The sequence below is a fragment of the Salvelinus alpinus genome, chromosome 8 (assembly GCF_045679555.1).
Source record: "Salvelinus alpinus chromosome 8, SLU_Salpinus.1, whole genome shotgun sequence".
NCBI lineage: Eukaryota > Metazoa > Chordata > Actinopteri > Salmoniformes > Salmonidae > Salvelinus > Salvelinus alpinus.
In genome coordinates, this window is record NC_092093.1 from 86,430,741 (window position 1) to 86,455,992 (window position 25,252).

At 43.1% G+C, this 25,252-nt stretch overlaps 2 protein-coding genes across 6 annotated transcripts in view; both read left to right on the forward strand.

Moving 5' to 3' along the window:
* The window catches only part of LOC139583829 (myomesin-1-like), a 49,536-nt gene extending 45,366 nt beyond the window's left edge, over window positions 1–4,170 (forward strand). For all 3 annotated transcript variants that reach the window (XM_071415353.1, XM_071415355.1, XM_071415354.1), the window contains one exon: window positions 2,898–4,170. In XM_071415353.1, the coding sequence (XP_071271454.1) occupies window positions 2,898–3,146 (249 nt within the window). In that variant the 3' untranslated portion in view covers window positions 3,147–4,170. The remainder of the gene's footprint in view (window positions 1–2,897) is intronic.
* A 16,210-nt stretch (window positions 4,171–20,380) lies between these two features.
* The window catches only part of LOC139583834 (phosphatidate phosphatase LPIN2-like), an 83,714-nt gene continuing 78,842 nt past the window's right edge, over window positions 20,381–25,252 (forward strand). For 2 of the 3 annotated variants that reach the window (XM_071415358.1, XM_071415360.1), the window contains exon 1: window positions 20,381–20,536. The gene's annotated coding sequence lies outside the window, so the exon portion shown is untranslated. The remainder of the gene's footprint in view (window positions 20,537–25,252) is intronic. The other variant, XM_071415359.1, reaches the window with a different exon arrangement.

Here is a 25,252-nt window from a genome sequence, read left to right on the forward strand (position 1 = left end):
GTCAAACTTTAAACATAACTTTCAACACTGGCAGACATTTGATACTGGCAGTTAAACAGGTCAATACTTAGTATCAACAGATAATTATAGACTAACGGGTGTAAAGTAACAAATTATAACTACTGTCGTTACTGTAATTGAATAGCATTTATCTTGATGAAACTACGCTGGCGAGTAAATAATCCACCTCTACGCTCTGTTCTATTGGCGAATGTACAATCACTGGAGAACAAACTGGACGACCTCCGTTCGAGACTATCCTAACAATGTGACCTGAAGAACTGTAATATCCTATGTTTCTCTGATATTTGGCTGAATAAAAACATGGATAATATTCTAGCTGGTTATTCTATGCATCGGCAGGGCAGAACGGCAGCGTCGGGTAAGCTCAAGGGGAGTGGTGTGGGTCTCTTTGTTAACAACAGCTGGTGCGCAATATTTAATATTAAGGAAGTCTCAAGGTTCTGCTCGCTTGAGTTAGAATGCCTCATGATAAGCTGTAGACCATACTATTTACTAAGCGTTTTCATCCATATTTTTTGTAGCTGTCTATTTACCAACACAAACCGATGCTGGCATTAAGGCCGCACTCAACGAGCTGTAAATAAGCAAACAACAAAATGCTAATCCAGAGGCGGCACTCCTAGTGGCCGGTGATTTTAATGCAGAAAAACTGAAATCTGTCAACTCATTTCTACTGGCATGTCACCTGCGCAACTAGAGGCGGGAAAAAACTCCTTTACTCCAGACACACATACAAAGCTCTCCCTCGTCCTCCATTTGGTAAATCTGACCATAATTCTATCTTCATGATTCCTGCATACAAGCAAAAACTCAAACAGGAAGTACCAGTGATGCGCTCAATACGGATGTGGTCCGATGAAGCGGATGCTAAGCTACAGGACTGTTTCGCTAGCACAGACTGGAATATGTTCCGTGACTCATTTGATGGCATTGAGGAGTTTACCACATTAATAAGTGCATCGACGACATTGTCCCCACGGCGTACATATCCCAACCAAAAGCCATGGATTACAGGCAACATCCGCACTGAGCTAAAGGCTAGAGCTGCCTCTTTCAAGGAGAACCCTTTGACGAACCATCAAACATATATACAGGACTAAGATTGAATCCTACTACACCGACTCTTACGCTCGTCAGATGTGGCAGGGCTTGCAAACTATCATTACAAAGGGAAAAACTAGCCGCGAGTTGCCCAGTGACACAAGCCTACCAGATGAGCGGAATGTGTTCTATGCTCGCTACGAGGCAAGCAACAGTCAACCATACATGAGAACACCAGCTGTTTCAGACGACTGTGTGATCACGCTCGCCGTAGCTGATGTAAGACGGATTACCAGGCCGCAAACTCGGAGCATGCTGGCAAGTGTCTTCACTGACATTTTCAGCCTCTCCCTGACCCAGTCTGTAATACCTACATGTTTCAAGCAGACCACCATAGTGCCCAAGTAACCTGCCTAGATGACTAATGCCCCGTAGCACTCACGTCAGTAGCCATGAAGTGCTTTGAAAGGCCGGTCATGGCTCACATCAACACCATCATCCCGGAAACCCTAGACCCACTCCAATTCGCATACAGCCCCAACCGATCCATAGATGACCTCAATCGCACTCCACACTGTCCTTTCCCACTTGGACAAAAGGAACACCTACACTACTGTTCAAAAGTTTGGGGTCACTTAGAAATGTCCTTGTTTTTGAAAGAAAAGCTAACTTTTTTTGTCCATTTTAAAATAACATCAAATTGCTCAGAAATACAGTGTACATATTGTTATTGTTGTAAATGACTATTATAGCTGGAAACGGCAGATTTTTTATGGAATATCTACATAGAAGTACAGAGGCCCATTATCAGCAACCATCACTCCTGTGTTCCAATGGCACTCCTGTGTTCCAATGGCACGTTGTGTTGGCTAATCAAAGTTTATAATTTTTAAAGGCTAATTGATCATTAGAAAACCCTTTTGCAATTATGTTAGCACAGCTGAAAACTGTTGTGCTGATGAAGGAAGCAATAAAGGAAGCAATAAAACTGGCCTTCTTTAGACTAGTTGAGTGTCTAGTGCATCAGCATTTGTGGGTTCGATTTACAGGCTGAAAATGGCCAGAAACAAAGCCCTTTCTTCTGAAACTCGTCAGTCTATTGTTCTGAGAAATTAATGCTATTCCATGCGAGAAATTGAAGATCTCGTAGAACGCTGGGTACTACTCCCTTCACAGGACAGCGCAAAACGCCTCTAACCAGAATAGAAGAGGAGTGGGAGGCCCTGGTGCACAACTGAGCAAGATGACAAGTACATTAGAGTGTCTAGTTTGAGAAACAGACATCTCACAAGTCCTCAACTGAGAAAAAAAAGACATCTCAGACTGGCTAATAAAAAGAAAAAATTAAGATGGGCAAAGGAACACACTATATATATTTTTTTTTACATACAGATGTGTCTTTTTAAAGTAAAAAAATAAATAAAAAATGTTACTTTTTGAGTAAAATGTCATTAAAGTAACAGTACTTATACTTGAGTAGGATATTTCAGTACTCTTTCCACCCCCTGGGCGCAAAACTACTTAATTAAATATGGTACTTAAAAATGCATGGTTAACTCCTATTTCCATTCCCCAAGGGAATGCATCAGTGTGCATCTCCCCGCACATACAATCATGTTTACTACATATCAAATATAGGAAAAGGATAACTCAAATAATTTCCCATTACAGTACCGTAGTATTCCCTACATAGTGCACTACATTTGATCAGAGCTCTTGTCAAAAGTAGTGCACTATAGAGGGAATAGGGTGCCATTTCGGACGTACCCTACTGTATATGTATGTGATCCATAGACCATAAGGTGTGATCCCGTCCCTCTCTCTCCCTCCAGGCCCTGAACCTGACCTGTAACATTTCAGGCGACCCCGTGCCTGAGGTCGTCTGGCTGAAGAACGAGAGGGAGATTGTGTCGGACGACCACTACATCATGAAGTTCGAGTCGGGCAAGTACGCCAGCTTCACCATCACCACGGTGAACACGACAGACTCGGGCAAGTACAGCATCCTGGTGAAGAACAAGTACGGCACAGAGAGCGCAGACTTCACCATAAGTGTCTTCAGCCCCGACAGCAAGAAATAAGGGAGAAAGAAAGAAGGCCGGCCGGCAAGAAATAAGGGAGACCTCAATCTTTGCGTAAATATAATGTATAAAAAACAGATTGAGTCCCGAGCATTGGTTTGAGATGGTTTTTATGGTACTATACAAAGTATTTAACTCAAGTTTGAAAAGGTGTATCGTTTTACTCTGAGCATGAAATGTCCAAAGGTTCAGAGAGAAATCAGAGAAGAGTTGTTTCAGCATTTTATCTTTCAGAATGACAAAAAAAACATATACTATACTAACGGTCCAATCGTCCTTTATCTTGACACAACTATGAGTTTAGTTATACATTCATAGCATTTTCCCCATGTATTATAATTAAGGCTGTCAATCAGCTAACTCGAGTTAACGTTTTGTAATTTAAGTGCACACATTTCTTTTTCACAACTAATCGCATTGTCTGAAAGCGTTCAAAATACACTGAAAACATCCCCAATACATCACCTATACAGCTAAAAACAATGTGATGTCAAAACAAGTTGACATTTAGGTTAAAGAAAATGTGCTTAATTCATCTACTTGATTTTGCTTACTGTTACTTTTGGACAAAATCAAAGATAAAATCTTAAAATACAGCTCAATTTGAGCAAATTCAGAATTTGTGATTAATCACAGCAAATCCTGGAATTAACTCGATTCCATTTTTTCATAGTTTGACAGCCCTAATTACAATATCCCACTGGGCACACACTGGTTGAATCAATGTTTCCACGCCACTTCAATGAAATGAAGTTGAACCAACATGGAACAGACATTAAATTGACGTCTGTGGCCAGTGGGATGTTGCTATAGCTAAAAAATATGAATTTAAGTACTTAAAAGGCACGTAGACAGTTTGTTAATTCTAATTACTCAGTTGTGTTATTACATCACTCCTTCTGTCACTGTAGTGATTGACTCCACTTCCTTGAATTATGACACCACGCCTTCTGATTATGAAATCACTTCCTCTGTCCCATCTCACGAGAAGGGCTAATAAAATGGAGCATGCATTTCCTCACCACCTCTGTTTTCACTGCGTTGTTCCCTCTCTATGGCACCCCACTCTTCATTCTCCGTTCTCTCCCTCCACTCTTCACTCTCTTCTTCAGTCTCCTTTTCACCATTCACTCCTGGTCCCTTGTCTGATATTGTCTGTTGGTCATCTAGTCTCCGAAGGCCAAGAAGGCATCTATCGGGAACATACACACACACTTCTCTTCTTACACTAGGGATTCAAACTCAACTCCTTGAGGACTGCACTCCTGCTGATTTTGTCTCATTTACACCTGGGCAATCGGGTGTGTTGATACTGCCGATGTGTGGCCCTTGAGGACTTGAGTTTGACAACCCAGCTGCTTTATACCATATACTTTGTCTCGCAATACAATCAGCTAACTGTACCTTGTCTCTGTCCACACACACTTCCAGTGAGCACCACTCCTCTCATCACATTTCTCTGTACTGAGTGTTTGAAAGGTAAGCACAAATCACCTGAGTGACCCTCAGACACCCATCGTGTTATTGTTCATTACATGTTTTCTCATCAAGGATTGACCACTAGTAGGACCTTACACTGGCTGTGTCCCAAATGGCACCCTATTCCTCATATTCCTTTTACCAGAACTATGGGTCCTTGTCAAAAATAGTGCAATAAATAGGGAGTCATTTGGGAGGCAGACATTATACAGTGCATTCGGAAAGTATTCAGACCCCTTGACTTTTTCCATATTTTGTTATGTTAAAGCTTTGTTCTAAAATGGATTAAATGAAAAAAATTGCTCATCAATCTACAAACAATACTGCATAATGACAAAGCTAAAACCGATTTAGACCTGTATTTAAAAATAAAAAAAACAGGAAATGTAACATTTACATAAGTATTCAGACCCTTTGCTATGAGACTCGAATTTGAGCTCCGGTGCATCCTAATTCCATTTATCATCCTTGAGATGTTTTTACAACTTGATTGGAGTCCACCTGTGGTAAATTTAATTGATTGGACATGATTTGGAAAGTCACACACCTGTCTATATAAGGTCCCACAGTTGACAGTGCATGTCAGAGCAAAAACCTTCCAACAGGACAACGACCCTAGGCACACAGCCAAGATAACTCAGGTGTGGCTTCGGGACAAGTCTCTGAATGTCCAGGAGTGGCCCATTCAGAGCCCGGACTTTAACTCGATCGAAAATCTCTGGAGAGACCTGAAAATAGCTGTGTAGCGATGCTCCCCATCCAGCCTGACAGAGCTTGAGAGAATCTGCAGAGAAGAATGGGAGAAACTCCCCAAATACAGGTGTGCCAAGCGTCATACCCAAGAAGACTCAAGGCTGTAATCACTACCAAAGCTGCTTCAACAAAGTACTAAGTAAAGGGTCTGAATACTTATGTAAATCTTATATTTTAGTTTTTTACTTTTAATACATTTGCAAGAAATTCTAGATTGATGACGGGGAAAAAACTATTTAATAGATTTTAGAATAAGGCTGTAAGGTAACAAAATGTGGGAAAAGTCAAGGGGTCTGAATACTTTCCGAATACACTGTACACTGCTATATAGGGTCTATGATATGATGCAACTGCTCCAAGCCCCCATGATAAAGGAAACAAACAACGTATCCGCATCTTACACACATGACCATGTTATGAGTGCTGAATAGAAAAAGTCTAGCGTGGGTGTCTGTCTGGGCCACCAGAAAAGATGGATGGTAGAAACATATAATGCGTTAAGTCACCAGAATATAATGAGAGCAGCCTGTCACATACCTCTAACATGTGGAGGGACCAGGATGTGGGTTAGCCAGTATGAACCAGATGACTATCGGTCTGAAACAAGCATACCAGGGCCCGTATCCATATAGAGTCTCAGAGTAGGTGCTGATCTAGGATCAGGTCCCACCTGTTCATATTCATTATAGTCTGAAAGGCTAAACAAACTGATCCTATAGATCAGCACTCAGATGCTTTATGAATACGGGCCCAGGTTCCAGTCACTTATCTCTGTTGTATTCTTTAAAAAAATCGCTGTAGGCATTTCTATGTGGTAGGAAAGGCTTCTCTCTGCTTTCAGACATGAGCTAAACTCGCTTCAGAAGATGTTTTAGTGTAATTACATTTGTATAAATCACATTAGGAATGTTAAAGTCTGGTAAGTAATCTCAAATGCAAACAAACTTGTCTTTGAAGCAGAGCACATTTGCAAACAAGGCTTGATGAAATGTAACTTTTTATTCATGAGACAAGTTTTAAAAGTAGCTAGGGAAAATGTGTTTGCAAAGTGTGTGTGGTGTGTGTGCGCGTTAACCCTAAAACCTTTTCTATTTACCAGTTGATTTTAACAGAAGTCAAAGGGGACTTGGGAGTGACCTCCTATTTGACTGATGCTGAAGGAAATGTGATCATTGGTTCTAAAAGTAGACCTACCACTTCATCAGAGAAGAAGGCAGCCAGTCACTGGGAAGAACATGCAGAAAAGAGAGGGTGAGGAAACAACGTGTGCAAGAAAATACTTAACCTTATATCTAAGACAAAATACTTTTAATGTGAATAAATACGGATTTTAGGTTTTTGAACATTTAGTCCATAACGTTGCTTGGTCAGAAGTAGGCTACATGAAAAGTGCAGTGAAAAGAGTTAATATAACCATGTGTTAGTGTGGGTTTTCAGTGAATTTTTTATATTTTTTTCACCCCTTTTTTTCTCCCCAATTGGTAGTAGTTAGTCTTGTCTCATCGCTGAAACTCCCATACGGACTCGGGAGAGGTGAAGGTCGAGAGCCATGCGTCCTCCGAAACACAACCCACCAAGCTGCACTGCTTCTTGACACAATGCCCATCCAACCCGGAAGCCAGCCGCATATGTGTCAGAGGAAACACAGTACACTTGGCGACCTGGTCAGTGTGCACTGCGCCCGGCCCGCCACAGGAGTCGCTAGTGAGTGATGAGACAAGGATATCCCTGTCGGCCAAACACTCCCTAACCCGGACGACGCTGGGCCAATTGTGCGCCGCCCCATGGGTCTCCCGGTCGCGGCCGGCTGTGACAGAGCCTGGACTCGAACCCAGAATCTCTGGTGGCACAGCTAGCACTGCGATGCAGTGCCTTAGACCACTGCGCCGCCCGGTTTTCAGTGAATTTATGGAAATCATGAAGCTCATCTGCATTCCTTAAGATCCTACATCTGTAAATTGTCTCAAAACTGTGTAGACTAATTTCTTATCAGCCATGAGTCAGGCCTTATATCATCTCAGAATCCAGTACTGGTAACAGTCTGTCACAAGAGACTAAGGCTTATCTCACTACAATGTGTCAGTTTAGTTAAACACCTTCAGAAGAAGTGGAGAGAGCCTCATTGTCATGTTTATCCTTTTTGAGTCATACAGAATGTGTACAGTGCCTTGCGAAAGTATTCACCCCCTTGGCATTTTTCCTATTTTGTTGCCTTACAACCTGGAATGAAAATAGATTTTTGGGGGGTTTGTATCATTTGATTTACACAACATGCCTACTATTTGAAGATGCAAAATATTTTTTATTGTGAAACAAACAAGAAATAAGACAAAATTGAAAACTTGAGCGTGCATATCTATTCACCCCCCAAAGTCAATACTTTGTAGAGCCACCTTTTGCAGCAATCACAGCTGCAAGTATCTTGTGCCAAGCTTATAGAGACATACCACATCTAGCCACTGGGATTTTTGCTCATTCTTCAAGGCAAAATTGCTCCAGCTCCTTCAAGTTGGATGGGTTACGCTGTTTTACAGCAATCTTTAAGTCATACCACAGATTCTCAATTGGATTGAGGTCTGGGCTTTGATTAGGCCATTCCAAGACATTTAAATGTTTCCCCTTAAACCACTCGAGTGTTGCTTTAGCAGTATGCTTAGGGTCATTGTTCTGCTGGAATGTGAACCTCCGTCCCAGTCTCAAATCTCGAAGACTGAAAGAGGTTTCCCTCAAGAATGTCCCTGTATTTAGCACCATCCATCATTCCTTCAATTCTAACCAGTTTCCCAGTCCCTGCCGATGGAAAAACATCCCCACAGCACGATGCTGCCACCACCATATCCACTGTGGGGATGGTGTTCTCAGGGTGATGATAGGTGTTGGGTTTGTGCCAGACATAGCATTTTCCTTGATGGCCAAAAAGCTACATTTTAGTCTCAACTGACCAGAGTACCTTCTTCCATATGTTTGGAGAGTCTCCCACATGCCTTTTGATGAACACCAAACGTGTTTGCTTATTTTTTTCTTGAAGCAATGGATTTTTTTCTGTCCACTTCTGTAAAGCACAGCTCCGTGGAGTGTACGCGCAAAGTGGTCCTATGGACAGATACTCCAATCTCCGCTGTGGCGCTTTGCAGCTCCTTCAGGGTTGTCTTTGGTCTCTTTGTTGCCTCTCTGATTAATGCCCTCCTTGCCTGGTCCGTGAGTTTTGGTGGGCGGCCCTCTCTTGGCAGGTTTGTTGTGGTGCCATATTCTTTCAATTTTTTATAATGGATTTAATGGTGCTCCGTGGGATGTTCAAAGTTTATGATATTATTTATAACCTAACCCTGATCTGTACTTCTCCACAACTTTGTCCCTGACCTGTTTGGAGAGCTCATTGGTCTTCATGGTGCTGCTTGCTTGGTGGTGGCCCTTGCTTAGTGGTGTTGCAGACTCTGGGGCCTTTCAGAACAGGTGTATATGTATTGAGATCATGTGAAACTTAGATTGCACACAGGTGGACTTTATTTAACTAATTGTGTGACTTCTGAAGGTAATTGGTTGCACCAGATCTTATTTAGGGGCTTCATAGCAAAGGGGGTGAATACATATGCACGCACCACTTTTCCGTTTTAATATATATATATATATATTTTTTTTTTAACGTAATTTTTTTCCCACTTTACCAATTTGGACTATTTTGTGCATGTCCATTACATGAAATCCAAATAAAAATGTATTTATAATACAGGTTGTAATGCAACAACATAGGAAAAATGCCACGGGAGATAACTTTTGCAAGGCTGTCACGCCCTAACCGTAGAGAGCTTTTTATGTCTCTATTTTGGTTTGGTCAGGGTGTGATTTGGGTGGGCATTCTATGTTAATTTTCTATGTTTTGTATTTCTTTGTTTGGTCGGGTGTGGTTCTCAGAGGCAGCTGTCTATCGTTGTCTCTGATTGAGAATCATACTTCCGCAGCTTTTTCCCACCTGTGTTTTGTGGGTAGTTATTTTCTGTTTAGTGTTTTGCACCTTACAGGACTGTTTCGGTTTCATTTATTTATCTTGTTATTTTGTTATAGTGTTCTGTTCTAATAAAAAAACATGAACACTTACCACGCTGCGCTTTGGTCCGACTACTCTTCTTCAGACGACGAAAACCGTTACAAAGGCACTGTAAACACTATCACAACAAGCTATGTTTGAAGTTAAGAAAATAGTTGAGTTGGATTTTTCACCACCAAACTAGTTAAGTTGTTTTGAATGGAATTTTTGGTGATGGCAAAGAAGTCTTCATATTGAGTAAGTGATTAAAAACATTAGTCATGACGCATTATCTTTTTCTGGAAGGAGCGTTGTGAAATCCAGGGATATTGGCAAAATGATTGACCTGTATGTGTGTGTGTTCTTCCTAAAATGTTGTAATCCTGAAGCCTCCAGAGGAGGAGCGGTAGAAGGAGGAAAAGATGACTGAGAAGGAGGAAGAAAAGGAAGAAAAGGTGGAGGACAAAACTGATGCTGTACCCACAACCACAGACAAGAAAGAGGCTGTCCCTGCTGTCACCCACTGCTTCAGCAGATGAGGCAAAACCAGATGATGTCCCCACATTTGAGAAACCACAGACTAACAAGGGCAAAAAGGATCAAGAGGGGTAACAATCAGAAAGCTGGTTACATTAGTGAAATAGTTATTTTGGCGTTTGATGTGGCTTATACAGTGCCAGTCAAAAGTTTGGACCCACCTACAGTACTCATTAGAGGGGTTTACTATTTTCTACATTGCAGAATAACACATATGGAATAATTTAGTAACCCAAAAAGTATTTTAATAATATATTCTTCAAAGTAGCCACCCTTTGCCTTGATGACAGCTTTGCACACTCTTGGCATTCTCTCAACCAGCTTCCCTTGGAATGCTTTTCCAACAGTCTTGTCATATACTGAGCACTTGTTGGCTGCTTTTCCTTCACTCTGGAGTCCAACTCATCCTAAACCATCTCAATTGGGTTGAGGTCGGGTGATTGTGGAGGCCAGGTCATCTGATGAAGCACTCCATCACTCTCCTTGGTCAAATAGTCCTTACCCAGACTGGAGGTGTGTTTTGGGTCATTGTCCTGTTGAAAAACATATGATAGTCCCACTAAGTGCAAACCAGATGGGATGGAGTATCGCTGCAGAATGCTGTGGTAGCTATGCTAGTTAAGTGTGGCTTGAATTTTAAATAAATCACTGACAGTGTCACCTGCAAAGCACCATAACACCACCTCCTCCATGCTTCACGGTGGGAACCACACATGCAGAGATCATCTGTTCACCTACTCTGCGTCTCACAAAGACAAACATGCAGTGCACATCAGGAGAGGGGCGGCAACTCATCCGGCCAGACCCCAACCCCGTCACGAACGGCTCTACTCCCCTGCCAAAAGAGGCAGGCTATCCTGGGCCAACCGAAGATTGGTGGTGCTACGGTATCGTTATGTTTAGGGGGGATTCTGACTTAGAGGCGTTCAGTCATAATCCCACAGATGGTAGCTTCGCACCATTGGCTCCTCAGCCAGGCACATGCATCAAATGTGCTTGGGTGATTTGAGTCTGACCGCAACAGGTGGGTACGCTCCATTGAATTTCATCAAGTTGACATTCAGTGATCCTTGCCCAGTGTGAACCTAGGCTTCATCCGTCTGTTTTATGGGTCCGCAGCAAATCAATGGGCGTGGATGGTACTACCCACAACAGATGTAGGCCTCCCTCCCCAGACAAGCTGGAGATACCTCTCCCTACTTCGTAGGGCATGATCCAGATCCATGCAATGCCCTATCACTGCAGGGCAAATGGGTTTAGTCTCCGCCTCGAGTCTAGTGAGCATAGAGTAGACCTCCCCACCTACAATGTGTGGTGTCCTGCACTCAGGCAAGCCTGAGGCCTGGTAGTGTCAGCTAATGGTAAGGCACATGCCACCTCCACTACATGCTCCAAGGAGTGTGGAGGAGAGCACCCACAGAATGTGTAGAGTCCCAGGCGGACCTGAAACCTGGCAGTGTCCACAACCGCTAAGCACATTCCATCTCAATTTAGTGCTCCACTGTTAGCGGGTCCAGCCGAAGACAGCGTTCGATTCAAACCTTCGCAGTTTAGAGTTAGCTAAGTATACGGGGGACGCGTGTTTAAACGTTTCACCACAGCCACTCTGTTATCAGACTGATGCCAGTAGTACACTTTCATCAGCCATCTCCCAGGTCTTAACTCCCCCCTCCCAGCCAAAGCCAGGGATGATTTTGAGACATCATTCTCTGATTGGCTTCCTGTCAAGGTCAGGATTTGTTTACAATAGCCCCGCAGCAAATCATTGATTCTGGTGGAACCCCCCTCACATTTTTATGCTTGACCGAAAGTCCCATTTTCCAGAACCGACTGCCGCCTACCGTTAACAATCAACACCCAACACCATCTGCAAGACTCTCTTTGCGTACGGACTAGTACCGAGGTAACTCCCGTTTGGTTTGCATCGTTAGCGACAACAGGTGACACACAGGAAGGGTTTGGAAGTTATCTCCCTTACGAAGTCTAAGGACTCCTTAAGAGAGTCATTGTTACTCCCACTGTTTACCCGCGCTTCATTGAATTTCTTCACTTTGACATTCAGAGCCCTGGGGAGAAATCACATTGCATCAACACCCACCTCTGGCCTTCGCGATGCTTTGTTTTAATTAAACAGTCGGATTCACCTGTTCCGCACCAGTTCTATGTCAGCTGCTAGGCGCCGATGAGACCCAGCACGAACAGGGCCGGCGAGCGCCGTAGCTGCGGAGATCTGTGAGAAGGGCCCGGCGCGCGTCCAGAGTCGCCGTCACCAACCGCCGGATCCAACCCCTGTCCGCGGATCCAAGCCCGCTGACGGACACCACCCTGACGAACCCCCCGCACGCAGCCACTTGCGAGACCACGCACAAAAGACCGCAAGATGGGCCGCACAATGAACATGTCCCGCTTCGCACCCCAGCCCGACCGACCTAGCCCTTAGAGCCAATCCTTATCCCGACATTACGGATCTGACTTGCCCACTGAGTGTACATTCTGAACCTTCTTTGAAGTCAGTAGGTCACATAACCAAGGAGCTACTGAAATCTAACATTTAAAAAAAATTCATGTAAAATCGAGTGAAAATGGACTAACTAACTGGTAGTCAGTGGACATTCTGAACCTTGGTTGAGGTCAGTAGGTCACATGACCAAGGAGCTATTGAAATTCGAATGTAAAAAAAGTTTAGACTTTGTTTACGCTCCCTAACTAATTGAACTAGGAATACAACATGCTGCTCACATTTCCAAATGTTTATTAGCTTTGGAAAGTGAATGAATGTCCAAATCGTGGAAAATAAGACCAGTGCAATGTTTTGCGCAATTTTTCCAACATCATGACACTTATTTGGAGTCCGTGGCTCAAGTGGTTTGAAAGCTATTGAAGTTTGAAAGCGCGAATATCCGTCGAATATCCAACATAAACTGTCTTTACCTCGGTGCAGAGAAGATTAGAAATCGAGGCCCAGCTCCCAGAGCTTGAGACAGTCTATGTAGAAGCGCCAAGTTGAATGTCATCATAAAACTCAAATATGAATACAATACTATTCTCTCTAACCAAGTAAACACAATGCTATTAAAGATTAAACAGAAACACTTTGAGTTGGGTGACAAACCGGGAAAAACTACTGGCGCGCCAGCTGAGAGGTATACAGGCCAATCAATAGAGCTAGTCATAGAATTAAATCTAGTACAGGAGCTGTTACTACGGACCCAAAAGAAATTAACACGTTTCACAAAGTTTTATCAAGACCTCTACACCTCAAAGACCACTGCAGATACCGCAAAAATGTCTGATTTCCGACATTCCCTTTCCCTACCTAAATTATGCAGCGCTGCTCAAAGGGAGCTAAATGCAGAGAACTTTCGAAGAGGTTGTCTCTGCAGTACGTTCCTTCCCTAATGGAAAAGCGGCTGTCCCTGACAGCTTTGGTATCAAGTTTTACAAAGTTTATTCAGAAAAGGTTACTCCTCCTCTGTTTAAACACTCCATTGAAACTTGCAGACTCCCGGAATCTTTATACTCAGCTAATATCTCCCTAATATTAAAGAAAGATAAAGATGAAACAGATCCATCTTCATATCGTCCTATTGCCCTCCTCGGATGCGATCTCAAGGTGTTTACTAAAATACTCGCGAACAGACTAAATAAATGCATTTCGACTATAATTCATCATGACCAAACCGGTTTTATCGCAGGCATTGTTTCATTTTACAACATTAGGCGACCGAATATCATGTATTCCAGACATGACAAAGATTCTAAAGTTGCAATACTTGCACTTGACGCTCAAAAAGCATTTGACCAAGTGGAACGGAACTACATTCTGACAGTAATAAATGAGATTGGTCTGGGTGAGTTTTGTCTCTTGGGTTGAAATACTCTGCGTGCCCGACGGCTTCAGTTCTCACTAATTACAATCAATCACCTCCGTTTTCGCTTCAACGTTCCTGCCGCCAGGGATGCCCCTTGAGTCCATTGTTATTCGCCATTGCTATGGAACCCCTAGCTATCAGTATCAGAAGTCATCCTGCTATTGCTCCGCTAAACATAGGCAAGGTTGATCACCGCATCTCGCTCTATGCGGATGACATCATCTTGTTGGTCTCACGCCCCGAAGAGTCACTTCCACCGCTGTTGGAGCTCATTGAATAATTTGGAGAACTCTCTGGGTACACCATAAACTGCGATAAAAGTGAATTCATGCCTCCTAAAGGTGACTTAAACCCAGAGTTCCTTAAACATATACCTTTTAAAATCACAGGTGGCTAAATGTAATATTAAGGGGTTATCATCCCTAAGGACTCTAAATTGATTTATAAATTGAACTACCTCGGCATGATGGAGAAGTTGAAGTGCAACATTGAGATCTGTAGAGTGATAGTGTAGAGTGAACCCAACTATGATAGGCCGCGTTAACGCTATTAAAATCTCTTTCAGAATCTGCCTATATTTTTAAGTAAAGCTTTTTTCAAATCCTTGGATTCTATTATCTTGCGTTTTGCGTGGGGATACAAAGTACACCGTATCTCTAAAAAAACATATCATCAAGCCCAAACAATTAGGGGGCCTGAGCCTGCCAAATGTTCAGCATTTTTATTGGGCAGCAAATGCTAGAGCACTGATTTATTGCAGGATGCATACCCTGGCATGGTAGATCCCTCCACCCCTTCATGGCTCGCTATTGAACAAGATATACACAACACCTCTCTTCCAGCACTTCTCTTTTCATCAACTAAATTCCCTACAGTTATTACTGGCAATAACTTTATGCAAAAAAAATCATGACAAATTTGGTATAAAATAAGGAAAACATTTGATCTCCTGGAGACCTCTGTCTGTACTCCTATTTGCCATAACCTCACTATCTGACAACACTTTTTTATTCTATTACTACTATTGCAGACCTATACATAAATAATATTTTTGCCACATTCGCACAGTTGAGGGAAATGTACGATCTCCCCGCATCTAACTTCTTCAGATAAGAAACTATGTTCGCTTAAATATACCAGATTTACACCTGCCCGCGAATTGTATATTTTCATGAACCCCGCCCCTGGCTCCAAGAGTTTGATCTCCAGATTCGTAGATCACTTTACAACATATTACTCTATATCCACACAACATTTGAAGGAGACCTGAGAGGAAGACCTTGGTATGGAGATTACTGATGAATGTTGGGCTGATTGCCTTCAAGATATTCACTTGTGCTCAATAAACTCCCGACACCAACTTATTCAATACAAAGTGATTCACAAACTACAATATTCATGTACCAAATTACTCATTCTACCCCTCGGTCTCTCCGATATGCCCTAAGTGCAATTCTGCAGAGGGAACCCTAGGTCACCTCTTCTGGTCATGCCCCAAACTGCACACATTCTGGCAGGATATTTTTAAGTGTTTCTCAGAAGTATAAAGCTGTAACCTCATACCAGCCCTGGATACTGATGATGTTTTAGGCAGGTCACAGCACCTAACGACTTTAACCCACTGGGAACAAAAAACATTTCAATATGGCATGGTTATTGCAAAAATAAACATTTTAAGCCTTTGGAATAAGGAGACTGTACCTGTTTTTAAAACCTGGTTAGCTGAAGTCACCAGCTTGCTACATATAGAAAGGATTCGACATGATATCTCTGGCAAATCTAATACATTTGTTAAGATATGGCAGCCCTTTATTGCGTATCTTTCACGTGATGATGGGCAACACAACATACAACATGCAACCAACCTTAAATGCCGAGCATAGTCCTTATACTGTGTCAAATATCAATGAAGCAAGGTGCCAATTCCTTAAGAGCAATGTTGTGTTCTGTTTTTAATTTTTTTTGTCTCCAGTTGAGGGGTGGGGGGGTATTCTCAATGTATTGTTTGCTGTCATTATCTGTCTGTTTGTAAAACTGAGAATTCATGAATAAAATAAAAAATAAAACGCATTCTTGTATCGTATCTACATACGTATCGGATTGTCCTAATATACTGTATAGTGTTTTAGAATAAATTATTCAAATGTGTTTTATGCAAAAACCCAACATACAGTAACTTGTGTAACAGCCCACCAACACCATGCTGATCTGTGAAAAAAAGCTCAAATAAGCCTTGGGCATAGCAACATATTGCAGAAACAGTTCTGTTGATATTATCCTACCATGACAGTTATCAGTTATGCCACTGGTATGACAATAATATCACTAGCTAGCTATTACAGTTGTCACTCAGCAATTAAGTGAAGTGCAGAACAGCCTAACAAAACTCTGGTAAGGCGAATACACAGCTCAAATTTTTTTCCTGCTTTTGTCAGTGAGAGTGAACACAGACATACATGCACACACAGAGAGGGGGTGGAAGTTTAAACAAAATTTGTACCTGATTAGTACTTAGCTATCTAAGTAGTTACATATGGCCAACTCATTGTCTTCATCTCCCCTTCTTAGTGGCTTATTAATGCCCATCTCTCACAAACTATGATAGTTAGATAGCTAGTTAACCCATACAGCAAGTTAAATAGTTATCAAATCACTTAGCTATACTTTCCCGCCTTGTAGCTGGCCAAATATATTTAGCTACTGTCTGTGTTGTAACGTTTGCTAACTACTTAGCTAGCTAGCAGCTGCACTCTAGAGACTTGAACAGATTACAAAATGTATCAAATTATTCTGACATAAATGTGAATTTACAGTCCCCACTCTCGCTTGTCCTCAACTTTTTGAAAGTCATCGCTGTGCTGTGTGGTCGCGAGTGGAGCAAATGGCGCGAATGGCTTGCTCAAAGTCTTTTGTCACCCCCCTAACACTTGCGCAGTAATATTAATTAAATGGATTGTGGTCAGTAAACCCATGGAATATGGTGTTAATTGCGTAGCTACTGTTAATAATATTTATAAAAATCTATTAGCAAGTACAAATTACAAGTGCATGATTATCGTAATTTTCCATGAAGAAAAAGTATTTATCATTATTTTGGCAATAAAAAAAAGCTTAATGTTGATGTTGGTCACATTACTTCTAACTGTACAGTTCCGTCATAATTCAAAGGGTGGCAGCCTAGACCACAAATGTTTTGCACAAAATAATGTTGTGGTTACGCAATATAGCAGGGTTGAGATTGTAGGCTGCCATCCTTTGGATTATGTTTTTTATTTTATTTTTTATTTCACCTTTATTTCACCAGGTAGGCTAGTTGAGAACAAGTTCTCATTTGCAACTGCGACCTGGCCAAGATAAAGCAAAGCAGTTCGACACATACAACAACACAGAGTTACACATGGAATTAACAAACATGCAATCAATAATACAGTAGAAAAATCTATATGCAGCATGTGCAAATGAGGTAGCATAAGAGAGGTAAGGCAATAAATAGGCCATGGTGGCGAAGTAATTACAATATAGCAATTAAACACTGGAATGGTAGAATGTGCAGAAGATGAATGTGCAAATAGAGATACTGGGGTGCAAAAGAGCAAGATAAAAATATGGATATGGGGATGAGGTAGATTGGATGGGCTATTTACAGATGCGCTATGTACAGGTGCAGTGATCTGTGAGCTGCTCTGACAGCTGGTGCTTGAAGCTAGTGAGGGAGGTAAGAGTCTCCAGCTTTAGTGATTTTTGCAGTTCGTTCCAGTCATTGGCAGCAGAGAACTGGAAGGAGAGGCGGCCAAAGGAAGAATTGGCTTTGGGGGTGACCAGTGACCTGCTGGAGCGCGTGCTACGGGTGGGTGCTGCTATGGTAACAAGTGAGCTGAGATAAAGCGGGGCTTTACCTAGCAGAGACTTGTAAGGATTGGCTCTAAGGGCTGGGTCGGTCGGGTTGGGGTGCAAAGCGGGGCTGGGCTCGAGCTGATGCTGGGGGAGCAGTCGTTCCATTGCCCTCCTCTCGCCACCATTGGAAGTTCGTTGTGCGGTCCATCTTGCGGTCTCTCGTCCGTGGTCTTGCAAAGGGCTTCTTGCGGCGGTTCGTCAGTGTGGTGTCCGTCGGCGGGCCGAAGGCAGACAGGTGGGGGATTGGGTCCGGCGGTTGGCGGCTGCAACTCTGGACGTGCGCCGGGCCCTTCTTGCGGATCTCCCAATCTACGGTGCTCGCCAACCCCACACATTGTAGGTAGGGAGGTCTCCTATACGCTCACTAGACTTGAGGCGGAGACTAAACCCATTGGCCCCGCAGTGATAGGGCATTGCATGGATCTGACTCATGCCCTACGAAGTGGGGAGAGGTATCTCCAGCTTGTCTGGGGAGGGAGGCCTACATCTGATGTGGGTAGTACCATCCACGACCATTGATTTGCTGCGGAACCATAACATTGACGTAATAAGCCTAGATTCTCACTGAATGTCAACTTGATGAAATTCAAAGGAGCGTACCCACCTGTCGCGGTCGCACTCAAATCACCCGTGGGGTGACTGTGACCCCCCTTATGTCAAAGTGAGGAATATCGATGTCAATTGATGTCAATTGGGTGTAAAAACCCAGTTAAAGTCCGCTGAAGGTTAGTAGCGGCAACTGATGTCCAGTTTGTAAGACAGAAAAGCCTCTGATACCCCCGGGCGTGACTCGAATGGATGTCAATTTGATGATATCTGACTGTAGCATGCTACCCTTCGCGGTCGAACTTAAACTACCTTCGGGGTGGCTGTGACCCCCTCTTGTCAAAGTGAGGAAATTCAATGAAGCAGGGGGTAAACGATGGGACATAATTAAGTCTCTTGAGCTAGCCAAATGCCTCATCTACTTAGTGACGCGCATGAATGGATGAACGAGATTCCCACTGTCCCTACCTACTATCTAGCGAAACCACAGCGAAGGGAATGGGCTTGGCGGAATCATCGGGGAAAGAAGACCCTGTTGAGCTTGACTCTAGTCTGGCACTGTGAAGAGCCATGAGAGGTGTAGAATAAGTGGGAGGCCTCGGCCGTCGGGATAGCCTCTTTTGGCAGGTGAGTAGAGCCGTTTGTGACAGGGTTGGGGTTCGGCCGGATGAGTTGCTGCCCCTCTCCTGATGCGCACCGCATGTTTGTGGGGAACCTGGTGCTAGATCATTTGTAGACAACCTGATTCTGGGTCAGGGTTTCAAATACATAAGTTTCAAATACATGTATTTTTTAACGTTTATTTTGAAACCTACTGACAACGTTTATAAACGTTGGCCAAGAGTTCCTTCTCGTACGTGTCAAACTACCAAATCCCAACCTATTGGATACATTGGAATAGTTTTCAAATGCATTTATTTTTAAACGTTTATTTGGGAATGTTGAGAGGACGTTGTTACAACGTTTGTTTTTGCAACACCAATATACAACCTTTCCCAACTTAAGTTCAACGTTGATTTAGGTTCCAGGAACGTTTTGTGCTACTTGGGTAAACGTGGACTCATTGGAAATGTGTAGTTCCAAGCCAGTGGTGGCTGCTGAGGGGAGAACGGCTCATAATAATGGCTGAAAAGACTCAAATAGAAAGGCATCAAACAAATGGAAACCATGTTTTTGATACCATTCACCCCATTCCTCTCCAGCCATTACCGCGAGCCCGTTCTCCCCAATTAAGGTGCAACCAGCCTCCCGTGGTTCTGACTTTGCTCTTTAAGAGGTGATTACATTAAACCAAATAGTTATAACATTTATTTAACAATCCCTTGAAAACGGCATGTAGTTGTCAATGGTTTTAGTGGAGCTTGGCTCTTCTTGCCTCTGGTTTGAGAGTGCCAAAGCGCAGAATAATTGAAGAATTTATGAATGCCCAAACTCGGTTTGTTATGACATGTGTAAGTACACATTGGCTAAATGTTTTTATTAAATTGTTGCCAGTAACACAGTTAAAGGCACTAACCCTCTTAATAACATGAACACACTAACAAGCTCTGCTAGGGCGAGTTAAATGTTCAGAGGTGTTTTCTCATTTGTGTCTGGAAGTAGCTAGCAAGCTAGCCAACTTTAGCCAGTTAGCTTGGCTGCTTGACTGCCGTTATGAAGTCAGAACGCACAGACCAGAGCGTCCAGTGTGCGCTCCGAGGGCGAAATACACAGAATTTACGAACGGACAATGGTGCTAATTTACACACGCCCAGAGCGCACTCTGACACTCCAGAGTGAATCTGTGTGGAACATGATATTGGTCAAAATCAGATTTGGAAGAGGAAGCGAGACATCACACTCCCTCGTTTTTCTGATTCATATACAGTCAATTAAGTAATACATTCGGCACACATTGGTTGAGTCAACGTTGTTTCCGTAGAACCAACTTAGAATAGACGTTGAATTGAAGTATGTGCCCAGTGTCAAACAGACCAGACCAATGACTGTATTTGACGGACCTGACCCAGCTGTAATACATTGTTGCCTATGGGAGAGCCACCCCGTTAAGCAGGCCGGAACTGACAGTTTTTTAAATGTTAAACGGACTGAGTGGGACATCTTTATTTATCCATCATCTTTGACTATAACACTGTATCACGTGGAAGAGCGGTTTACCTGGTCACATGGTCAGATCATAGTGCCGCGAGACGATTCAATGTCGAGCTGAAGTGAACTGCGGTTATTGAGGAGATACGACCGTGACAAATAAGGGATACCGGCTGGCAAATGACTGTCTGCTAACGGTAAGTATACAAGTACTACTCTCGCCGGTGAAGTTGATAAGCTCCAGTTTTCTGAGAAACGGCAGGTTTTTCATAGAGCCTTTGGTGTGAAGCTCACGTATGACTGGGCTATGTAGGGCAACACAGTATCGGCTTTAGGCTACTGTATGAAGCTATAAGGAAATGTTTTTTTTTAAGGACTTCTGACGACCAGCTTCTGTTAGCTTTCGCTCTTGTAGTTCTAAATTGTTGGCTAATTTAATATACATACATATATTTAAGCATATGTGTAGGTTAGGGTCGGCTTGTCTTTTGTCTGTCCTGACGCATAAAGTGTAAAGAGTGGCCATAACGTCATTTCAGAAAATGTGAATATAACCACAGCTAAATATCACACAGTCTTACTCAGAGTAGGGAGGGCAACATAATGTGCTGCTGCACAGTCACTATGGAAACTATTTCTAGAGCTCCAGTTTCAATTGTGAATACGAGCATTTTTAGTCTCTCAAAATGGTTAAACTAGCGATCAATATGTGATTGTTCCAATAATCTGTGGATTTGCTTCATTTACTATAACCCTAGATTAAAATATTGAATTTTTTTTGCCATCATTATTTAAAGAACTGCAATATGTAACATTTTGGGTGACCCGACAAAATTCAAATAGAAATGAGAATTCTATATGTCATTCTCATTGAAAGCATGTCTAAGAAGCGTTAGATGTGTAATATGTGCTCTTTTTCTATGCTTCCAGTAGTTTTTGTCTTTTTTACTTTCGGTTATTGAAAATATATTTCACAGCGGTTTCGATGGTACAATGATTCTCTACACTTGTAGAATCATCTACGCTTGTTTTGTCACATAAACGGAAATTAGGTAAACTATTAGAATTCATTTATATTATGCTACTTTCCTTGATGTGGACAGGATGTGTTACTACTTACACAAACTCATGTTTTGACCTCCTCGAATTGGGGGGGGTTACACATCCTTTTAACCTCAGATTGGTGATGTTAATATACAACTTTATAGCCAATGACACAAGATCAATTGCTTAAAACAGTTTAATATCTTTGGTTTTGTACTGTTGATGTTGTCATACTGTGCTGGAGGTTGTAGGACTTTGAACTCTTGCTCTCATTTTCGAACTCCAATGGCACGGAGAAGTCAGGGCTGGCTCTCTATAAGTCACTTGCCTCACACCGATACATGGATTTGAGAGTCAATTAACAGCCAACCCTTGTCGGTGTTAATATACTATGTCGGGTCGTGATTAGTTTTAAGTTAAATAACAAAGCAACTGATTTGTTTCTTCCCCGTTTCTGCAGCCTCCTAAAATCTAGACCACTGTCTTTAGCTAATTCTCTTCTACCCAGAGTATGTGAGCAGAGCGAGGAGTGGAGCGTGCCCAATTTGACTGGAGCACGGTGCGAGATTCCCAAAGGCTGGAGCATCATTAGCCTTCTCGCCCACTCCAATTTCGCTCCAGTAGCGGTCACTTCAAGAGCCCAGGGCATGCCTGGCCCAGCATGCATTTGTAGTCTACTTTTTGCTGCTGTAACTGGTGTGAAATGGCTAGCTAGTTAGCGGGGTGTGCGCTAATAGCGTTTCAATCGGTGACGTCACTCGCTCGGAGACCTTGAAGTAGTTGTTTCCCTTGCTCTGCAATGGCCGTGGCTTTTGTGGAGCGATAGGTAACGATGCTTTGTGGGAGACTGTTGTCGATGTGTGCAGAGGGTCCCTGGTTCGAGCCCAGGGAGAGGCGAGGAGAGTGAAGGAAGCTATACTGTTACACTGCTATAGCCCCTATCTTTAGCTACTGCTATGGAGTTTGCAAAATATTTTCATAAAGAAACTGATAAAACACACAGGTGCAAATTCAAGATGACTTACAAAGATGAGGACCAAGAGTAAGAGAGTGAGTGCGGTGATGTAGTGTCCACAACTAAACAATCATTGAGCAATCTGAAAAGACACGTATCCTGAAAGCATGCTGGTGTACTTACTACATGCACATGCTAAAAGAAAGGAACGAGGTGGGTAGATAACTGCACTGGATATCGGTGCATCCCTAATCAATATGAGTGATTAACAAAATAGTGTTGCGTTTACTTTTCCACGTTGGCGACCCACTTGAAGCAAAATGCAACAATACAAAATGTAGCTGGCTGTCTTCTACAAGTTGTTCTCTTGACAAGTTGAAACTAACAACCAATTTATTGGCAGTTTTAGAATAAAAAATGGAACTTTCAACATTAATTTCCAATCGTATTCAGGTAAAATACCCCCCCCCCCCTTACCTCACTGTGGGATTCACAGAATCTCTTAAGTAGCTTGAAGAACCAATCATGCACGTCTGTCGTAGACAGCACCTGCACATCTGTGTCCATGCAGAGCAACCATATCAGGCAAGGACACGCACTCCCTGTGTGTTGTCTGCCTGGGTCTTGAAGACTTAGAAGCAGTGTTCGACGACCCCCAATCATGCATCCATTGTGGGGATTTTGCTGCTAACACCCTCCGTCGAAGAGGGACTGGTACGATGGGAGGAAACTCCCCTCTCGCACCGTCCAAGGCAAGCAACTCTCCCAAGCTTGCGTGGCGGAAGCTAAACACAATTGGGACAAATGCTTGACTAGCAAGGTTCAAACCAGACTTTTTGCCAGCATGAATGTCAAGGATATGTAGGAGCAAATCACCGATGGTCGAGCCATCAATGGCGTCAATGGCACCTCAACCCCAGTACCCTGTCACTAACAGGCACTTCTCTCCCTGGTAAGACAGAACGAGGCTCCGCATCCATCTACCAAAAGGTCTACGCGTCTGCCACCCGTTCTGGATGGGCGTTGAACGTTACGTCCCTACTTCCGGCTTACCAGGCCAATTAGCTAGATATGCATAATCTCCTAGCTATCGGCAGGCTAAAACCAGACGTTTGGAATGATATCTGTGTGGTCACAGAACTCAACCACCGAGCCTCCAGGGGTGGCGGCACCATTCAAGGCTGTGCCAAGCAGGCTGTCGGCGCCATTTGGCAGAAGTGAGAACTTATAAAAAAGGAGGCTGTGGCAGGGAGAGGGCAATTCGCTGGCACCAGGGCTTTCCAAGGGAAGCTCCCAGTGACGCAGCAGGCATCGACATTACAGTTTGGATCCCCAAATAGGGGCCAACAGAGCCCCCTGTGGCAGAGAAGCGCAGCCAACAGTTCACCCCGTGTTCTGGGCTGCCACCTTTAGGTTGGAGCAAAGACAATGGAGGAGAGGCACATCTATGCTCCTAGAGCCCTTCCCTTTGTGCAGTGATCCATTCTCATACTTTTGCTCTCAATGAAGACTGAGGGAATCCACTCTACCCCCGAATGCTCTCCTTGCAACAGCTCTCCACCTGGCTCTAGTTGAATCATCCGTGGCAGGAGGACTAAGAGCTCTATTCAATCTGCATCGTAGAAGTTCCGCATTACGGCTGGATTGCCTATACATTTCAATGTTCCCGCTTTACCGGAGACTGCATTCACGGTAAACACTGCTTATGTCGGCTCAATCAGAAATTACCTGCACATTTCTTTTGCCGAATCTTTACAGCTTTACAGATTGAATAGAGCCCTAATTGTCAGTCGCCCCCAAGCACTGTTCCAGTGTGTCATCACTGCCCTTTTCAATAAAAAGTGTCTGCTGTATCCAGGCGTCATGCCAAGGACAAAGCAAAAATACAATAGAAACGATACTCGCGCCATCGCCTTTGGCACCACTGGTGAGCAAGAGTCTACCAACTTGTAGGCTACTCGCCACCAGAGCAGGGAACTGGCGTACGTTTGCAGTCCAGCCCTGGGTCTTGTCGACGGTTACGAAGGGGTACAGACTGCAGTTTGCTCTGGGACCACCTGTTTTCAACAACATTTTGAAATCAGTGGTGACGCGACTGCATACTAGAGCAGGAATTCTCCTCTCTTTTATGGGACTATCAGGGCGATACCAGCGGCAGAGAGCCATTTCGGCTTCTAATCCTGGTGATTCCTGGTTCCCAAAAAGGGGGAGGAGACCTATGGGTCCTCAACAGCTATCTGAAGAAGTTCACATTCTGTATGCTTATGTTCAACGTGCTGTCTCGCTCTATTCATTGAGGCAACTGGTTCACCTCAGTCGACCTAAAGGATGGTTATTTTCAGATACAGTTGAAGTCGGAAGTTTACATACACTTAGGTTGGAGTCATTAAAACTCGTTTTTTTTAACCACTCCACAAATTTCTTGTTAACAAACTATAGTTTTGGCAAGTCGGTTAGGACATCTACTTTGTGCACGACACAAGGATTTTTTCCAACAATTGTTTACAGACAGATTATTTCACTTATTATTCACTGTATCACAATTCCAGTGGGTCAGAAGTTTACATACACTATGTTGACTGTGCCTTTAAACAGCTTGGAAAATTCCAGAAAATGATGTCATGGCATTAGAAGCTTCTGATAAGCTAATTGACATCATTTGAGTCAATTGGAGGTGTACCCGTGGATGTATTTCAAGGCCTACCTTCAAACTCTGCCTTTTTGCTTGACATCATGGGAAAATCAAAAGAAATCAGCCAAGACCTCAGGAAAAATATTGTAGACCTCATTAAAACTCGTTTTTTTTAACCACTCCACAAATTTCTTGTTAACAAACTATAGTTAGTCTGGTTCATCCTTGGGAGCAATTTCCAAATGCCTGAAGGTACCATGTTTATCTGTATAAACAATAGTA